Consider the following 20,592-nt stretch of genomic DNA (forward strand, 5'->3'; position numbering starts at 1 on the left):
CATGTGTTGCGTTGTTTTGAATACATCTTCTTGATTTTTCATACAATTATTAGATTCCGTCCAGTTGGCTTTTCACCTTCAGCTCTCAAACTGACCGCACAAAGATGCCTCTCCTCTTCAAGTATTTTTGTTGAGGAGAAACAGTTACAGGGCAAAAATTTAATTAAGCGGTATATTCAAGTGAAAACACTGCCAAGATTGATGGCACAACTAATCCATGTAAAGAGCTTTAAATGGTTTTAATTGCGTGCGTGTTTCGAGCTCATTATGGATACAACGTTAACCGATGAATGGCGGTTACAAATCAGGATTCCAGTGCCGTGGGTGCAGGCATTCACCGCTAAAATATGCGCATAAGTAATAAGTGTAGGTTTCCATATTTAGCTCATTGCAGAAGGCACGTGGCGACTGCGTAGGCTTGCGAAAGGGAGAGATAGCCGTTAGGTTGGACCAGGAATGATTTTTCCTACATCGCTTGTCAAGAGCTCAGTTTAAATAATTTAAAATAAAAAAAAAGTACTTTGAAAAAGCCATCTAAAAATTTTAGGGCGTCAATGGAATTTGGAATGAAAAAAACACTGGTGCTTTTGTACTGTTCTTTACGTTCCGCATGTAAAAGCACGAGTTCCCTTCTTGTGGTGCACCAGTGCTTTTTTCAGAATTGGTGTAAAATAAATCTACAATTTTCGATGTACGAGCTATATTCGTTTAGTTCATATTTGTGCCTCTTGTATGGAATTTTTAACTCGTAGACATTAACTCATCGTTAGAACTGTTCGCTTTTCAGACATTTGCATCAATTTACTACCGAATTCCTGACATCAATGAAAATATGGTACGTGGCGATAAAAATCTATTGATGATTTACTGATTATTGAGATTGATTATTTTTTAACGACAACTTTAACCTGACAATCGCTTATATGTAGTCAAATATTACGTCTTACCATGAAAGGATTGTTCGCATATCGAATTAATTGTTAATGTGGCAAGATTAATTGCATGTCGATCGAAGACATGTACATTTTCAGGTTCATCCCAACTGGCAAGAAACTTACTGTTTTAATGAATTTTGCCTATATGCTAACTCAATCATTACATATTATAATATGTCGCCTCTTGTTCAACAAGCATGGATAACACTTAGTTATCTACGATTAAATTAGAATTTAAAAAAAATAACGACATGACTCGTCGGTAAAAAACTTTTCTTTCTCAGCAATCTATATTTTGACTCAAGATTTTCTAACACTCTTTGAATAACCGCAGGCTAAAACTGAAATATCCTGAATGTGAACCTTCATACAGATTTAGTAAAAATGGTAATAAGTACATAGACGAAGAGTACAGGGTATGATTCAAAAGGAACCAACTCGTTTATTACATAATACGACGTAAAGAGCCTTCATGGAAGTACTATGGACCATTCTTGCGAAAATCGAAGTTCTTCTGATATACAAGTTAGACAATTTGAATAAAATATTTAAAGTAGACCTTGAAGGTTTCGAAGGGCGATTTTGAATCTAGTTGAGATTTACCTTCGTGTGTTGATCATTCTATGTACCCCCCTCCATCCTTCCGGTTTTTTATTTTTCCTCCTGCTTTTTTACAATGTGAATCGGTCACAATTAAACCATTTCAATGCGCTCTAATAAGATGATGTACGACGTCTGACAATAAAGTTCCCGAAAAAGCACAATCGCTTATTATATAAAGTAATTTACTTCGAATTATCGCACTTGACATGACCTTATATGTCTATTAATGAAAACAAAATCAACTTGTCAACTGTCAAATTATAACGTCAGTTGCACAAGATTGTTTTTTCTGCCGGACACAAAAATGTTTGAACAGCGCGTTAATATAAAATTCTGTGCTAAATTAGGCAAAAGTGCAAATGAAACTTTAGAAATGCTAATAGTAGCGTATGGTGAGGCTCCTACGAAGAAGTCTGCAGTGTTTAAATGGCATGAACGATTCAAAAGACGAAAAACGTGAAAGATGATAGAAGATCCAGACATCCAAAAACTCATCGAATCTGTGAAAATGTGGAAAACATCCGACAATAATTAATGAGACAGTTGGGTAGGTGGGTTATTGAAGACGAGTTTAATTTAGACAGTGAAACAGTAAGAAAGATTTTGACAGACGATTTAGAAATGAGAAAAGTGTTTGCGAAGATGATTCCGAGAATTTTGACTGATGAGCAAAAGCAGCGGCGGCTTGATGTTTTATCTGATCTTCCTTTTCATTTGAATGTTTTTGACAGAGCAATTACTGGAGATCAAGCTTGACGCTTCTAGTACAACCCAGAAATAAAATATCGGAACATGCAGTGAAAAACAAAAGATTCGTCAAAACCAAAAAAAGCGCAAAAGTTACGATCACAAGTTAAAACCATGCTTGTTTGTTTTTTTGATCACTAGAGCATCATTTACTTTGAATTTATTAAACAAGGGCAGACTGTAAATCAACATTGTTTTTTACAAGTGCTGACAAGGTTACGCAATACTGTTCGTAAAACGCGTCCCGAACTTTGCTTAACCAAATGGCTCCTTCATCATAACAATGCTCCAGCACACGATGCACTAACCATTCGCTCCTTTTTTTGCTAAGAAACAATTGGCAAAGTTGAACTATCCGCTTTATTCGCCAGATTTTGCGCCTTGCGACTTTTAGCCCTTCCCAAAAATGAAAAGTGCAATAAAAAGACGCCGATTATGTGATGTGTTTGACATTCAAAGGCATGTGGCCGGAATATTAAAGAGCATTCCGGAAGACGAATTCCAAAAATGTTTTGAACAGTAGCAGCATCGTCTGATAAAGTGTATCGTTGCCCAATGGGAGTACTTTGAAAGCGATCACAGATATTAGTTTGTATAGATGCAAATAAAGTTTTTACGAGTTCGGTTTGGGAATTTTATTATCAGGTCTCGTGTTTGGTCTCCAAGGCATAATTAAGATATAGAAGTGTGAAACAAAACAATATTTTTACATCTAAGTTTACCGCGATAAATTGTTGTTTGTGTCTATAACTGTGGTTATAACTGTTACTTAATAGAGAAATACGAAATTGTTAGTGTAAGGTGGATAGCGAGTGAAGTCCTCATGGTTAAATAATTTCACCTTGATGTCCCCCACAGCCTACTAAACCAACAAATTGTGATAGTTTGAATCCCAACCATTACAATAATTAATAAATTAGTAGATCCGACGTACAAAACATAATACCTCCTAATGTGGTTGTCAGTGGTTTCTGATAGGATTTAGCTCCCGAGCTTCATCATCCATTAAACCATAATTCAGTTAATTGAATTCGGCAGAATGATTTATCTAGTCGCTAAATTAGATGGAACATTAGCCTCTAATAAATTACTATCTACGTTAAAATCAATTTAAATGCAGTTCCAACTTTCTACATTAGAAGATCTTTCAGCTTAATATAAGACATTAAACTTTAGCTTGTGCCCGTAAATACGTAACTTTTCCAAGCCGAGAAAGTTTCTACATTCCATTATTGTAATTTTAAAACTTGCAAGACCTTGTTTCGACTAGACCAGGAGATATTATACACAAATTCGCAAGAGCAGCTTAAAGCTCCGTTTTGCATAACATGCTAACAGGAATTATACTAGTGACGGCCAACTTTAGCGGGTTTAATACTTGCATTGTCACTAGAGCTTAACGGAGAGTTTACGTCACGTTTGCCCGATAGCCGAAGTCCAGCGGGTCTGGATGACGCAAGAAGTCGGATTATATCTAAAAATATTGCTCTGTTTCGCATTTTCATATCTTATGTACAACTTGGATGCTGAATACACATTAAAGTGCACTGAAATTTCTTTATTCTGACCGATTTACATTGTCAAGGACAGTCAGCAATTTTTAAATCGGAAAACTGAAAGGGGGGGGGGGGGGGTGTTCAATCCTCAACACACGAAAGCAAGTAATTACAGAAACAAAGATACCTTTTAAGAATTTTAAGGTCTTTCAAGGGTCAAAGATCTTGTCTCTCTTTCAAGGTCATATCAAGGTTATATCCTATTCATACATGCTAGCGTCAGTTATAATAAGAATTTCAATCTCCACAAAGGTTAGTACTTCATAAGTAACACACATAACGTGGAAAACTTTATGCGGGTGAACATATACAGCGCTTGTAAAAAGTACTGCAACACGTTTATAACTTTCATAAACGTGATATTTTTTAAACATGCTTAAACACGTATAATTTTATTCAAAAAAAGCCATTTAATGCATTATTTTCAATGTTTACATTTTTCACTGCTATCCAGCTATCCTACTAACTTTTTATTTGTAAATGGAAACGTACTCATTGTATTATATTAAATGAAAGGTAAATCAACAAGGGATATAACGGTATACTTAGAGTTAAAATTATATCTACGGTTTCCTTAAAATACAAAATTATTAGGTACAAAATAAAATAACTTACTATTATATCAAAGTTCAAATTCCTACAATAAATACTCAAAATGGGTTCCATTAACAATTTGGCAATGACTATACAGTTGTCTCTTGAACTCTTTTATGCAGTGTTGCTTCTGTTATGAATTCTCTAATTCTGCTTGATTTTAAAACGCAAATTATCTAAATTTAGTGGTCTATTTTTGAAAACGGAACCTTTTAAGTGACCCCATAAAAAATCGAGTACAAGATCTGGAGATCTTGGCGCCCATTTTATTGTGCCTCTTCTACCGATCCATCTTCTAGGGAAAATCTCATGAAGATACTATGAACCATATCATAATGTAGTGATGTACCATTTTGTTGGAACCAAATATTATTGGTTACTTGTTTGCCATTTTCCCCAGGAAAAATTGTGGCGATTGATAGAAATGTTTCGTTCTGCAATAAGCGCAAGAATGAAGCGATGTTTAAATTCCCCTCTATGAAATATGGATCAATGGACTGGTAACGGATTATACCCATCCATACATTGAGTTTTTGCGGATGTTGTATATGCAGAGTCTGTATCCAATTAAGATTGTTTGTAAACCAGTAGCGACAGTTATGTCGATAAGTAGATTCATTTAAGCAAAACAATGCTTCATACTAAAATAAAATTCTAGAAAAAAACCTATTATCCTGAATGCCTTTTTCTTGTATCAATTCACAAAATTCTATCTTGCGATCAAAATTTTTAAGCATCAATTCTAGGGTAAGGGATATTTTTTATGGTTAAAACTTTTTTCGTTTTAAAAGATTGGTTACTGATTTTGCAGATACATCAAATTCATTGGCAAGTTTGCTGGTAGACTTTATAGGGTTTTCATCGATAGATCAAAAAATGTCTAGTGCTTTATCGCCATCAGTTATTTTTCGTTTGGTTATCGTTGAGGTGTTCCACATTTTAGAGCAGTTTCGCACTTCCAGTTTGTTTAAATTTTTTATTAATCCGACAAACTACATTTCTATTAATAGGTCATTCTGGATACGTCTTTTTAAATATAAGACATATCTTTTCTTAAGTTCATTTGCGATCTTTATACCCCAAAAATATTTAAATTTCAATTCTTTGCTTCTGAGGTAAACGGTTTATTTTTTTTAAAATCATAACTGTGGTAGGTGCCTAACAACTGAATTCAACTATTAATGAATTCTATGAAAACTAAAATATTGTATATCTAAAAATTTAATTACATTGAAGACGATTTGAAATTTCTACGTCTTATTATAATTTTTTCACTCTCTTTCAAAGTGGAATAAGAGTGGATTGTCTATCTAGGAAACAAAGATTAAAACTTTAAAGCTTTTTAGGATATGAACTTTATTCTATTTTTGTTTTAAGGAAACTGTAGGTCTAATTTTAGATTTGAATATACCGGTGTATACCTAATTGAATTACCTTTCATTTGATATGCTGCAATGGGAATCTTTCTATTCGAAAATAAAAGCTTAGTAGGAGTAGCTGGATGGGGGTGAAAATTTTGAACATGGAAAATAATGCATTAAATGCCTTTTTTTAATTAAAATTATACGTGTTTAAGCATTTTTTAAATATCGGGTTCATGAAAGTTATAAACCTGTTGCAATATTTTTACAAGTACTGTATGTATCGAATTGCAGCCTGAACAAACAAATTCAAGGATTCTATCCTGTGACCCATGACAACGTTCGCCTAAAAGTTACCCACCGGGAGTAAGACCTCCAACTATAATAATTACCACTTAGAGTCAAATCCCCACAAGTGGTGCTACTTTCACCTGCAGAACCAGAAGATGTATATTTTGCTGAATTTGAGTGGCTTGATGCAAGTGGAGTTCAAGTCCAAAAAGCTCTTCACACGCAGACTTAATAGTACACACATTCGCATTCTATAAATGAATATGAGCTTTTAGGGATAATAGTTTTAGTCCTTCTGGTAAACCCCTAAAACAACATATGGAAGATGAATATTCATAAACGATGATATAACCTACGCCTCTGTGTCGCTATTATTTTGTCTAGTCTAGCTCCCTATTAAACAAAGGGCCTGTGTTGTTGTTCAGTGGAAATAGTTCACTCCACTGAACCTGTATCTGATTGTTATGCTATCAATAATTGGACGTTGAACCATAAAGATAAATCCCGCTTAGCATGTCGAAGACAGAACAGGGTTATTGATTTGTGCCCCAATTTTGCGGCCTGCAAAAATGTCGAGATAGGGAAGTATTGGTATAGGTAGAAGGGAATATTTTGTCCCCGGTGATTTGTGGGGCCGAGAAATTGAATACGGGCCCTTGAAGGATGTTTATTTTGGGATTTGTTCCATGGGTATTGTCTCCTTGGAGGCCAAAGATATTTTCCAGATCGGAAATAAACTTAAAAGGACGTTTGCCACGTACATTTCGGCGAAGCTTGTTAAGCAGCTTCCGGAGCGCTGAAAAGGGCGAGGCAACAATTATTATTCTTGCTAAAGTCGGTTATGCAAAGCTGGCCGGCTTTAATATTCCCGCATCGGATGGTAAAGACAGTGTTTACCCTCCAAATTATATAGCTGAAATCTTCACTTCAAAGTTACAGATCGTCGTAATTGAAGCAACAGAGTGTTGTTTCCTTTTAGTTAAAAGTATCTCTCATAACAAGCTGAAAACTTCATCCCTCATTTCTTCATGCCAGGAAAACGTGAATTGTGCGTGAGATTGATGATGAAATATAAGGTAAATAGATAATGACTTAGAACACGAAGGAATGAATTTGGTCATTAATTCATATTAACTCCAGCAATGACCGAAATCTCTGTCTGTTGTAGGGTTTTGCCAGAATATAGGACTGCAAGACTTGGAATTAACTTAACGTCCATCCTTCGCAATTTATGTGTGAGTAATGAAATATTTGCCTTATGAAGGAAGGAATTAGAATGAAATTGACATACTCAGTTATTAGGAAAGATCTCTCAAACTCTTTCCTGATGAATTACGGTGGAAAACACTTTTATGATAGTGCCATGATAGTGCACCCTTGTGAGAGATACTCTCGGATCTAATCTTCAGAAATTCAACTGTAAACACCTCAAAGCTCCCAGGCAATGAATATCAAAACCGCACGAAGCGAAAATATTCGCAATTTAACACTAGAAAATTCCGAATTCACTACGCGACTTATGAGGTCAAAAAGCATTTGAAATATGTCCTTAATAAATCCTCCCAACACATTGTCTACCTTTAATAATCAACTTCATTTCGGGGGTTGATGATGAAAAGGAATGCCGAAAAATTACCCCCAGAGAGCGTTAATATTATATCCTGGCTCTATATGCGGATCGCGAAACCAGAGCTGCCGTAATAATCTCACCGCGATAAAGGAACAATGGGAAAAACGGGAAGAGACACGATTCGTGATGCCGGGCTTTTGTGCCAAAATGGAATTGAGCACTCATAGACCGAATTTTGAGGATTCATTATTATTTTTGATTGATCGATTTGTGTTCAAAAATAATTAGATTTAGGCATAATTTTACATAAATTTTTTAACCATTAAGAAACCTTAGCTGACCTACATTGCCCTAAATGGCTGTGTGATAGATTGCTGTGTCCAGATGTTTGATGTATTGCCCTCAGGTCCCCTCTAGCTATGTATAAAGGGTGAAAGATGTATGAAAACCTTGACCCTTCCGTCTGAAAAAGTTCCACGGGAAACAAAATTTAAATTTACTCTAGCGGGCTAAATTCAAAATACTTCATATCTACACGAAAACCCTGGTTTTGGGGTAAACTTGTTTATGCAACTTGTTTCGAAGTTCCCCGTACTTTGGGATAACTAGGTTTTGCTTTATGAATTATTCCCCGTATAATCAGCTTGGCAAATATCTTGGCTTTTACAATATTAGTGGTGTAAACCCGTTTAAGTAGACCATATTACAGGCTATAATGGAAATCTTGTCCTAGACTGTTTCTCGTGGATTCGAAAGAGCTAAATATCTTCTAACTAAAGGGTTTCGCTGTTCAATAGAATTACGTAAGCCGAATCAAATATTTGAACAGGTTAAACCCCTTAATTCCATTTAAACAGAATATTGAAGCTCGTTACATGATGCTCCGGAATTGTTTAAGTTTCACTGTAAATGTGCCTCGCATCTGAAGCGAAGTGCAGCCGTTTTAAGCTAGTAAACATCTAAGTAATTTCTTAGTTTCTTTGCTACGTTGTAATTTATTACTTTAAACCAAAAGTGCTGATAAAATACGTCAGATTGATGTTAAGTTCTTCAGTCAATGGCGTGCTATCCTTGCATTTTGTTACCAAAAAAATGGAAGTGAACTTCGATGTAAACAGTGAAATGTAGACACGCGAGCTGTACCTACACACGATTTATAGTGAATTACGATGCTTGCTCATTCTGTCAGGTATTTTCGAAAAAAAAACAGTAAGATGATAAATTATTTTATAGAAAAATTTCCTCAATAGAGGCAAAAAAATTTTACTGCCGTTCTGAATTTTTATCACGCTCCTTTCTCGTAGATTACGACGTAAGCTATCTATATGGCTGCACTATTACTCAATCTTGGGAAAATTGAAGTTTTTAATATAATTAACATTATTACAGACATTCTCACAGTAAAAGAATTCCGCAGACTTAAACGTTTAAATCTCAATTTCCAATTAAATGAACGCCTTTCGTATAGACGTTGGAAATTTTTGCTGCTTGTCGCACAGTTTGGAGCCGAGGGAATCACGACCCAAACATAGACCATACCAGGCGGCTCATAAATTAGACAAAAAGATGAATAATTCATGCGGGAGATATTACTTTAGCGAACTATAAGAAACTTTGCTGCACAAGTTTGATAAATACATTTCCTACGAGTACGAAATTGTGGGATAAACGTGCGATATTCTAATATTAACTGATGTGGGCTGATCAGTTGGTTCGTGGATGACGTTAATTGGCTGAATTAGCTTAGGAAAACGATGAAATTAAGAATTTATTGGGGTTATGAAGCGGAAGATTTGGTTAACTTTCTCAGAAACTTTTAGGTTACAACTTAGCTAAAACCTATTACCGAGATCATACGCTAGTCGTATTGAAATCGAAGTGGGTGCGGATTTGGAAATGATATGTAGAGAAAAGAATGATCTTTTATATAAATAAATATATACCACAGGGATACTGGCTATGAATTATTCTAAGTTATCCGATTCCGAAAGACATTCATTTCTAGAACGCCATATCGTTCAGCAGGCGAAAAAAATAAATTTTTCTTCACTAAAATAGCAGTTTCTTCTCCTCGGAGATGTTCTCGAATTGCCGAACATCACTTTTCACCACCATGTATGATACGCATGAGACAAACGGCAATTAAAATTAACAGAAAATGATGCTTTTTCATAAAACAGATATGCTACATAAACTCGTCTTCTATTTACATCTATTCTTGCCAATTCAGACACTTTGGGAATATACAGACTGCTTTGAAGGGACTTTCTAGGATGTAAAGTCACTGAAAATGTAGGAGAAGGTATGGCTTTTTAGAACTCGAAGTAAAGATTAAAAAATGATAGGAAGATGTGATTTGGGCCCCAGAAAATTTGACTGAAAATTCGAAGTACAATATAGTTTTCTAGAAGAGTTCTTTTGAGCAACTCTTCTCCTTGCTAATTCTTTGGGAAGTTAAAATGAGCCAAAAAAATATATGCGAGCTGTATAGACCAAAATAATGGAAACAATAGTTATTACTAAGATATAGTTCCTATCAAGATATAACTAATCCTCTGACCTCCTCATTGATATAGGAGCTGCCTCTTTTTGGACAGATCATAAACCATCGTAAACATCAAAGGTTTAATCGAGTTTAATCAATCGAGGCATGTTTAATCAGTTCAGTTCTGATGTAATTGCACCTATTAGATGTCAATAATAGCCTTATAAATGATTGTACTGTAAGGCCCATAGCTATAGATTAAATTAATCAATCATTTCATGCAGTAATCAGGGAGGAACACTGAGAGAAATTTGTAACTCTACACTCAACCTCAAAACTTTCACGTAGAACAAACTGGACAGGATCTGCAGTATCTTAATTTCCTCTGTGCGGAGCTGGTTAAACTTAGACAGTAAATCCTAAGGTTAAAGGTATCAGGTAACGGTTCTAGTGAGATTTATAAAATAATTAAGCAAATATAGAACGCACGAGCTCGTCTTGTCTGCAGGTATCAAATTATGTTTAATTAAACCGGATCTTTGTTAGGGAGTTGCCTAATTACTGCAAGAACACCGTCGGTAACGTATTACCGTATTTGAGTTACATATAGAGTAACACAATCTAAATTTAGATATTCCGTGAAGATGGTTAGATAGAAAATGTTTTCGTGCAAATCCCGGGATTCAAGGATTTCTATTCTACACAAACATCAAAGCAAGAATACTAGAAGTAGGTAGCTATTTTGAGTAATAAAAGGGTGTCTTCCTTTGAACTAATAGTGTTCCATTTTCCGGCGCATTACCGACACTAGTCAGGCGTAAGGTCGGTTTCAAACCCGGAAAGTTGTTATTTGCTATTCCACGGTCGAAGTCCACGGGGGATATAAATCCATTTTCCAGTGTGTAAAGTTGAAAACTGGAAGTTATTACGGTGGGGGTACAAAGCGATATTTATTTAGGCAAACATGCCACGTTAAACTTTGCGAACTCTTCATCCATATGCGTGCAAGACCAGTGGCGTTATAATACATAACTCTCTTCGCTAAATAAATTCGATGGAAGTATATAGAGCCTTCGGCTATTAATAAAGTTTATTCGGTGATTCGTTGGGAAAAAAGAATTTCAGAAATGGACCTAAATAATATCGATGGTTTTAGGCGCCAAAGCCGAACAATGGGAAGGGCCTTAATATTTGATTAACGCGTTATTGGAGGATATTTGAGGATCTCGAAATACGGTAATTGACTTCAGATCAAGGCCCTCAAACTGTTTGTGCCACTAAGGCCGAAGGTAATAGTTTTTCGTTGCACCACGAACAGCGCAGTTCTAGAAAAAAATTAAAAATTGCCTGCCCACATCAAACACAGCTTTTGTGTCAAGTTCACTGCAAACTTAAATTGTTAAAGTAAGTTTTCGGTACTCTGGATGGCTAGAAACAAAAAAGCGTGGACCGAATTTAAGGAGCAACAACTTATAGCTGAGATAAAGTGTAATGATAATAAATGCGCACAGTGGCAAGGGATGAATAAATTACCCTCAACTGCAAATAATTCATAACAGCAAACTTCGCTAGGTCAAACTAAAAGAAACTTTGTCGCCAAACTTCCCAAAACGAAATTCCCTTCGGAATTGTGATCTATCCGCAAATATTTTACATATAAAGTAAAGAGGGGGATAAAGAGTGCTGGTCACAAATAAGAACTTTATCTCACGTAGCTTAGCTGGATAAGGGCGTTCCACCGAAAACAGTCATTTCTCTTCATATTTTCCTCGTGTCGAATAAATCAAACGCGAAACAATTCTCCTATTCCTGATTCGCCCATTGTGTGCAAAATAAGTTGGTGTCATTGCAAAGATGATAAAAGCAAAACTGCATCGCGACAGACACGGCAACCAAACAAGTTACTAAATTTCATTTTTACTATCGGTTTTATTCGAAATTGGTTCGAATGTTTTCGTATCGATTGAGGTTAAAGGTGGGGACCAAACCTGCGACGTTTCAATTTTCATTCAATTCTTAAAGCTGGGTCTTTTGGGAAATATAGCTGCTGAAAAAATGACCGCCAGGCGATACTCTTTCATAGCCGGCTTATCTAAATGCTGGCCATAATGGAAAATAGATAGGTCCGAATTGGGTGAATTGGAAATGTTAGCTTTGGGGGGAAACCTGATTGTTTGGGGGGAAAATAAGGAAAATTCGTGTCCCAAATTTGTATTTGCGGAATAACAAATTTTCATGGGAAATTCTTCAAAAAATTTTATTTACCTACGATTGAAATTGAAATACAAATATGGGAATGTAACGGAACTACATTGTTATTTAGATCGTTCAGGCGAATAATGATAGCTATTTTTGAGAGTAATTGCTCTATCGATTCCCGAGATATTGGCGCTCAAAGTTGCACACGTGGTAAAAATGAGAAATATTGAATATCGCGTACTTCATTTGTTTCAATTGATTTGGAATCTATATCGTCCCCAAAAAAAATGGTCGATAGACTATAACTTTACTTGCAGATAGTTCATGATTATAATATAGACTTTATGCTGAAAATATAATACAGTTATTTACCTCAAAAGCGCGGAAGGTGACACTACCGCTTTCATGTGATTGCAGTTAACCGACCGAAGCCAAGCGGAGTTCGGCCGTGAATTGAGTGCGGTCATGGTGACAAGCGAAGAAAGTGATTCTTATCGCACGAGCGTGAAATATTGCGCACGAGCCGCAGGTGAGGATGGCAATCAGGCGGGAGTGTTAGGAAACTTTCTTGCAGATTATGCACATTAACTTTGTGACGACCATTAATTTTATAGAACAGAAAAATTAACAAAATGAAGCGGCAAAATTATCGTACGCATGTCAAAGACAAATGCCCAAAAAAACTTATCTTATACAAAAGAATAAGCTGTTTTGTTTTGTTGCAGATACACAGACCGCTTAATAGGGAAATTAACGTATGCTTGAAACTTCAAGTCTTAATTGCGCCAAGTTTCGCAGCGATAATTCTAACAAAACATTCCCTAAGACGGGGTTAAAAACGCACTCTATCGTAACTATATCGTAAAATTAAAATGGACGTTTCCACGACCTCGCATGTGTTTCCCTTTGACGAATCAGCTGATCGATTTTATAGATATCTAATTTTAAAATTTCGTTTCGTAAGGCTATAATTGTTGCCTAGTTTATTTCATATTGAGGCCAAATCATTCCTCATAAATTCATATGCACGAAATAAACCCCAATGATCCTACAACTCTCTTCATTCTGATCCTCAACAGTTTCGTACTCGAAACACGTCCAATAAACCTGGAAATTATCTAGAGAAAAAAATCACAAAAGATTCGTGCTAGCGAAGCACCTTGCCATATATACTATATATGGCAAGATGTATATATATATGTATATACTATATATATATATATATATATATATCCCCTCCCCGTTAAAGCTCCGAAAAGAAAAGTGATTTATATTGTTTCTAGACCTCGTATACGCGTTTTAACGTTGTCACCCCTCTCATTCCACATTTTTATACTGCGAGTCTCGTTTTGACAGCGAAAATGCCAAAATAAAGCCCTCGTCAGCCATCTACACAACTGAAGGGGAGGATGGCGCTTATTACCCCTCTTTCGTAAACAGCAGAAATAAAATATGGGGTTGAATTAAAACCACTTTTTACTCAAGGGCGTAATTGCCCCATTAATTTCGTAAAACAACGTTAAAAGAGGTGCTCTATTATGTATTTGCGTTTAACATGATATCCATGTTAAAATGTGCTCGTAGTAGAATGTAGGTGTCTATGCGCTTGTTTTGACTGTGAAATGTGGCCTTCATATTTTATTTTCATATGCACCTGCATTATAATGATATGGCTTGGAACAGCAATAACTGGATATACGAGGCCCGTCCCCTGAGTGCTGCTATCTGAAGTTTTGTAACTGCAACACATCCAGGAACTTTAGAGGTATTTAAACTTTTTTTTCCAGTGTCAGCAGCCAACTTTTCCTGGAATTGAAGCGAGTTTTAGATTAATATTTTTATAAAATGGCGTTTTTGCCACGTGTTTCAGTTTTCCTCGATTCCTTGGAGAGCTCAAAAACTGGAAGCATTTTTGATCGACTATAGGTATTAATTAGCCTTTAAACTTCCTCTTGAAAACCCAAATTTGATGGCGTTTATTATTCAGGTTCATTTAATTATTACAGAGGAGGCATGACATGGAGAGCCAATTAAAGTGCCTGTTTCGCGATCCTGAGATAATTTTCAGATTCTCAAACAAACCATTTTAGTTTAGTAGCAAATCTATAAAATTTCCAATTACCAACATGGAGAATTAATAATTAAAATCAGCACCCAACGTATTGATCTGATGCTTTTGCTACTGATTTCATACTAGAGGTAAGTTAGACTTGAAAAATATATAAGAAAACTGAAATAAAACTTTCTCTTGTTGAACATTCGCCCTTTTCGTTTTTCTTTTAATTATTCTGTACAATCGTTCATTATTTTTTCTCCAATATAGTACAGACTCTTCACTAACTAGGTGGTGGAAATAGGGACGGAATGGGATAATAGCTTAAATCAAATTGTGTCATCCCATACTAATTCATATTTTTCTATAATCTCTGCAACATTAATTTTGCAGTGTTTGGCCGTGACTTGACAGTGCACGCTAATGCGAATAAACAATGCAAAATTAATGCTAAAATATTTGACCTGACTTTGATCAGACTGTGACCTCACCGATAATATAAATCATCCTGATGGGATGGGATATTTGACCAAAGAAAAGACCACTCAGCGTCACCATACACCACTGACAAGAATTGTGTGGGACCCTGCCTAATATCTAAGTCGTAACGGTTAAAAAGATCTATGACTGGAAAATGTTGTTTCTTTATTCACCTATTTTTCCATTTACCAAGCATAACTTGATATGTAGCAAAATCAATATCAGAAGCTTTTATTGCCACTCTGTATCCTTTCGTTGCAAGGCGAGTTAAGCCCGTATATATTTGATCAGATAATGGAAATTTGAGAGTTTTTAGTAGAGAAAGAATATGGCTTTGATTGAGTCTATGGAAATAAACTATAAGAAATTTAGGAACCTGGAATAAAGTCGTACAAACTTTTTATGAAACGTTTCACACTTCTTTTCACACAATGATCAATCATCCTCGAGTCCAAGTGACATTCTCAACTTAACTCACGAAGCTGACACCCATGTTTGGACCCTTTCTCGAAGGGAGTGTGTAATATAAGTTGTTCCATTTTAAAATTAAAAATCGTTATAAAATTGTTTGCTTAAATTTCAAATGATTTTTACGCTTTCGGATGTTTTCACAAGTTTTCTATGCAATTTCTGATTTTGTCAGTATTTAAAAAAAAAGCAACATATCCAGTTGATATTTTAGGAAGTCATTAAGAATAAACGAAGCCTTAAAGTGACTGAAAAAGAGCTGTCCAGATTTCTTCTTTTCAGAGTTACAATTGTTGAAATTTGGCTCAGTTCTCCAGTGCAGTTCTTAACTTTTCAAGATGACTGGATACTCTGGTTCGAATTTTTTAGTTTTTGTTGAATATTCTAATGAAGTACTGCTATAAAAATCTACATATAGAGCTTATATTTTAGGCAACGATTGAGTGCACATAGAGGCATGGAAAATCCAGAAAGGAGCGCTCTCTAGTAACTAATTCTTCAGAGTTGAAATTGTTCAAATCTTATTTAGTTCTTGAGAGAAGTTTTTGACTTTGGAAAACTAGTGTTTATTCCGGGGTAGTGTTTTCAGCAAAAAGACTCATAATTTGAGTATTAAAATTTTCCCCATCTGGGGCGCATTGAAGATATAAAAAATGTATTTTTTGATTTTAATCTTCATCTCTTTCAGCGTTTTCAAATCCTCGCGAGACTCAAAAAATCAGAAATCTTATTTACTTTTCCAGAAAAAAGCCACCAAAGCCGATGCTGGAAGCAATCAATCAACTAGCAATCCCCCAACCAGCAAAGGGTAGATATTAGAGATAGTTTATCTTTCGCAGGGCTCATTTCGAGTTATGTTTGCGAAATGAAAATGTCGCCATATATTTCGCCGTTTGTCTGGAACGTCGACGGCGCCTGGCAAAGTTACGAGAAACAATCCCAACTAGCAGATAACAAAAACGATCCAGAATATCCCGAGCCGGTTTCCTTTCTACAAGAATCGGCGTTAATGTGGCGGATTTGCGGTGCCGAATGTCGACGCTAACTTCGCCGTTAATTCAATTATGCGTTGTGTTGCAATTTATTTGTGCATTGTCACAATTTAGCTCGGTCAGTGGTTGTTTAATTAAACGAACAAAACATCACCATTCGCAATGTCTCCGTTTACATCTGGATACGAACTTGTCGTCAAGACCTCCCATGCCTTCTAGGAGAATTTAGTTTGCGGAAAATTAAGGAGACTAAGACTAACAAAAAATACTCTTTGGAGACTATATACTATTGCAGATATGTATAAATAGTGACCTACTCGGCACTAACTGCTCGGTGCACATAAAATACAAAGAAATAATCATTATCACCTTTTTTTAATATTGTGCGTAGTAACGTGTTTATCATGAGGTATGAGGCTGAAAATATTCTTATGATTTCAGTACACGAATCAATGTACGAAGCACACCTGTTGATGGAGGTGACCATTCCTTGAAAATTTATGATTAAACTATACTAATCATTCTATGATTTGTTAAGGACTAAGCATTACTAACTACCTATGCATTTAAAGAGACTGGATTTTGCACTTTACTTCAAAATTTGTTTCTACTACATTGGACAGTTATTTGGATTTATGTGTCCAAGTATCTAAATAGCAACGGGGGTGGCTTGAGACTGAACGATATCCGGGCGAAATCTTATGCACGCTTATCAAGAAAATTCCGGTAAATGGCACCCTCGAGGAGCCTTAAGAAGAAAACGCCTCTGTTACCGCTGAACCCCGGCCATAAAAGGAGAAGGGCGGAAGAAATCGAATCTATCTGTCATTAGATTTTCTCAAAGAAAATCGCATGTTGCTGATTTAGCTCTTGTTAAACTAGTAGTTTTACTAGCCCACTGCCTCCTTTTTCCTAAGCTTGAAAACATCCACTGGAGTAATTGGGATTTGATATTGAAAGGCATAGCAACAACAAGGAGTAGATTAAATTACTTTGATTTTTTTAATCAAAACAGAAACTTGCCTCACCTGCAAGTACTTACCTGTCTTTAACATATCAATCAAAACATACCAAATCGCTGGGGTTCCAAGAATGAAACTGTCTCTCACACCTGACATGAGTGTAAAGTATTTTTTGACAAGCATTTTGTGTTATTATTACCACTAGTCGGCAGAAATTTCTATCTCTCTGCGATATGCCTGAAAATAAGGCAAAGAAGCTTCCCCAGTTTTTTGCGGCTATCTGCATTTCTATCGGAGCGATGAGCACTGGCACTGTCATCGCCTGGACCTCAAATATATCTAAAAGTAAGTCCCCAAACTCATTTATCCAAATTCACCACGACCCCTTTTAACGTCAACAGCTCTGATCTCAAAACCTCAGGTCTTATTGTTCTTTCTGTCTGGAAAAGAGTCCTAAAACAATAGCCACCAGCCTTAACAAGACCGACTATAAATTTAGAATTCCAGATCCTCAGAGTCCAGTTGTTTGCCCCGTCTTAGCTTTCCGAGACTGATTAATGTCTGTTTTCCAGGCTGTGCCCTGAAAGTGTTGCTGGAAATTTAACAAACACAATGAAAAGTATATTCTTTCGAGTATATATAAGATGCGTCCTGAATAATAAAAGCGACGTCGTTCTTGCTTCGCACAGAATCGAGTTAAATCAAAAGGGATTTGCTGGTATCATTACATGGCCCAAATTTCCTGAAATTGCACTGTATAACAGTTTGAAGATTTGTCAGCACAGCCCAATAAAAACTATCATGACCCGAAAAATATAAATTTTACAAGAGAAACGAATTGCTACTTATGTACAGGGTGTTTTATATTAATAATAACTGAGTTACCTCGTTAAACCATCGAATTTGAAACACCCTATAAACTTTTTTCGGAGTGACGAAATGAAGATACCTACCCGATTTTGTTTTATAACTAGTTACGAAATGGAAACATTCTTCTTATGAAAATAGTAATTTAAAAAATTCAGAGACATATTTTCGTTAAAATAAAGAAAGCAAACTTGTCATTTATTACTTAAATGTCGTTAAAGAATTGGAGGATGGCGATCTAAACAAGGTGAAACTGAACCTGTCATGGGCGGGATCAATTATGTGTTTAGGAGCAATGTGCGTAAGCATTCCCATAGGCATTATGGCAGATAAAATAGGCAGAAAGCTGACAGCGTTATTCATCCTCATACCCTACACAACAGGATGGCTTTTGATTATTTTCACGCAACATGTGGCAATGCTACTAGTGGGACGGTTTTTGACCGGAATGGGTGCGGGCTCCTTCTGCATCATAGGACCCATTTATACCAGCGACATTGCTGAGATCAGCATCCGAAAAACCTTAGGTTCGTGGCTTCGACAAATTAAAACGACTATTCTTGCTATTTATGGCTTGCAGGAACATTCATGCAGCTCTTCATAACCCTCGGTATCCTCTATGCCAACATCTTTGGCTGGATTCTGCCAATAATAACTTTCTGTATTCTCTGCGCAGCAGTGCCAGTGACTTTTGGCATTCTCTTTGTGTTCCAGCCAGAATCGCCGATCTATCTCATTAAAAAAAATAAGAAGAATGAAGCATTGGCAGCTTATGCGAAGCTGCGAGGCAAGGACTATGACCCTTCAGTAGAGATTGCTGAGGCTGAGAGGGTGGCCAATAAAGAGGTGGAACTCAAGGGACAATTCAAAGAACAATTGAAATCCAAATCAGGTTGGAAATCTTCTCTGATTTGCTTCATGCTCATGTTCTATCAACAATTCTGCGGGATTAATGCTGTCATGTTCTATTCAGGATCGATCTTCAAAGAAGCATCTTCAAGTATCAAGCCTGAACTTTGCGTTTGCATTATTGGACTTATCCAAGTCATAGCTACAGTGATATCTGCATATTTTGTGGATAGTTTAGGATTGAAAGTATTGCTGATTCTCTCAGCAGGACTGATGGCACTTTCAACATTACTGATGGCAATCTATTTTCTTCTTAAAGATGAGAAAATGGTTTCCGTAGATACAATAGAATCAATAAGATGGCTGCCATTGTTGCCCTTAATCCTCTTCATAATATCATTTTCATTTGGCATGGGACCAATTCCATGGCTGGCATCCTCAGAGATGTTTCCACGGGCTATAATGGCTCGCATGAGCTCGTATGCAGGAATATTCAACTGGTTCCTGGCGTTTGTAATCACAGTGGGTTACGAACCCTGCAGTAAAGCTTTGGGATCCTCTTCTACATTTTTTATATTTACTGTCATATCTGCCAGTGCGGTTTTCTTTGTGATTTTTATAGTACCGGAGACTAGGGGTAAGACCTTCGAGGAAATCCAAGACGAATTGAATGCATAAGTGAGGTTGGAGTTTAAGGGTTTGGGTAATAAACTTTTCGCTCAAAAGGAAAGTCTTTTTTTGCAAATCAGACCATTATCAATTTCGTGCTATTTGGAACTCCTCAGACGACCGCAGGCGAGAAGCCTCGTATAGGGATTATTGAAAAGAGAACACACAGAAACAATTATTGCAAATGTGTTCTATACGTTTGAGGAGGATTGTTCGTTATTTCTTTTATTTTTTCCGAATAATAAAAATACCCCATACACCACTAGTAGTTATTTATTTCTTCAGACCATAGTTCAATGCTGGTAGGGATATCGGCTTTCGGAGTTGATGTTTTCGTTTGTTCTCTTTTCAATGAAAGTTGATGATTGAGGAGTTTCTATAAGTCAATTTCTTTTGGAAAGATAGATAGCACAAATCATCATCTCAAACCTTCTCTTACTTGGACCTACGGCCGTGTGGTCATCACATCTGTGTAAAAAATGGAATGACATGCAGTAATGTTCATTACCGCCGTTTAACCAGCATAGTAAATACTATTCACCGACTCGTTGTAGATAAAGTTTTGTGTGTATAATGCATGTGATACTACGGATTACAAACATTTAAGCAAAGTTTTACTGGCATGTGGTAATAATTTACATACCATCTACTACACCTACCTATTACTATTATACAGTGATTTAGACTAGGAATTTTCTAATAAATTTTAGTACTGTTCAAGTCAATTCAAGAGTGTTACCGATTAAAATCGTCACACAAGGAAAAACCTCGCATTCAATTGCCAGATAACGAAAGAAAAAGTATCCTGTCCACCCTTTAAGGTAAAAAAAAAGTCATTAGCTGTCCTGGACAATTGTTATTCAGTGGAAAGTCGAGCGTCCTGACAGTTCTTTGATTCACTTCTCCGAGTG

The 20,592-nt window shown here is 36.2% G+C and overlaps 2 protein-coding genes across 4 annotated transcripts in view; one reads left to right on the forward strand and one right to left on the reverse strand.

Moving 5' to 3' along the window:
• The window catches only part of LOC136409784 (neurotrimin-like), a 168,608-nt gene that overhangs the window by 69,372 nt on the left and 78,644 nt on the right, over positions 1–20,592 (reverse strand). The gene's annotated exons all lie outside the window — the stretch shown is intronic.
• On the forward strand, positions 17,530–19,690 carry LOC136410063 (facilitated trehalose transporter Tret1-like). Its single transcript, XM_066391993.1, has 3 exons — positions 17,530–17,641; positions 18,385–18,690; positions 18,744–19,690. The coding sequence occupies exons 1-3, from the start codon at positions 17,530–17,532 to the stop codon at positions 19,688–19,690; spliced, it is 1,365 nt and encodes a 454-aa protein (XP_066248090.1).

This window comes from Euwallacea similis, chromosome 7 (assembly GCF_039881205.1).
Source record: "Euwallacea similis isolate ESF13 chromosome 7, ESF131.1, whole genome shotgun sequence".
Lineage (NCBI taxonomy): Eukaryota > Metazoa > Arthropoda > Insecta > Coleoptera > Curculionidae > Euwallacea > Euwallacea similis.

Excerpts from the sequence above, each read along its gene's own strand:
- LOC136410063 (XM_066391993.1), top strand. The coding sequence starts at position 17,530 with ATGCCTGAAAATAAGGCAAAGAAGCTTCCCCAGTTTTTTGCGGCTATC. Across the intron at positions 17,642-18,384 it reads GACCTCAAATATATCTAAAA|AATTGGAGGATGGCGATCTA; the intron begins GTAAGTCCCCAA and ends ATGTCGTTAAAG. Across the intron at positions 18,691-18,743 it reads CAGCATCCGAAAAACCTTAG|GAACATTCATGCAGCTCTTC; the intron begins GTTCGTGGCTTC and ends TATGGCTTGCAG.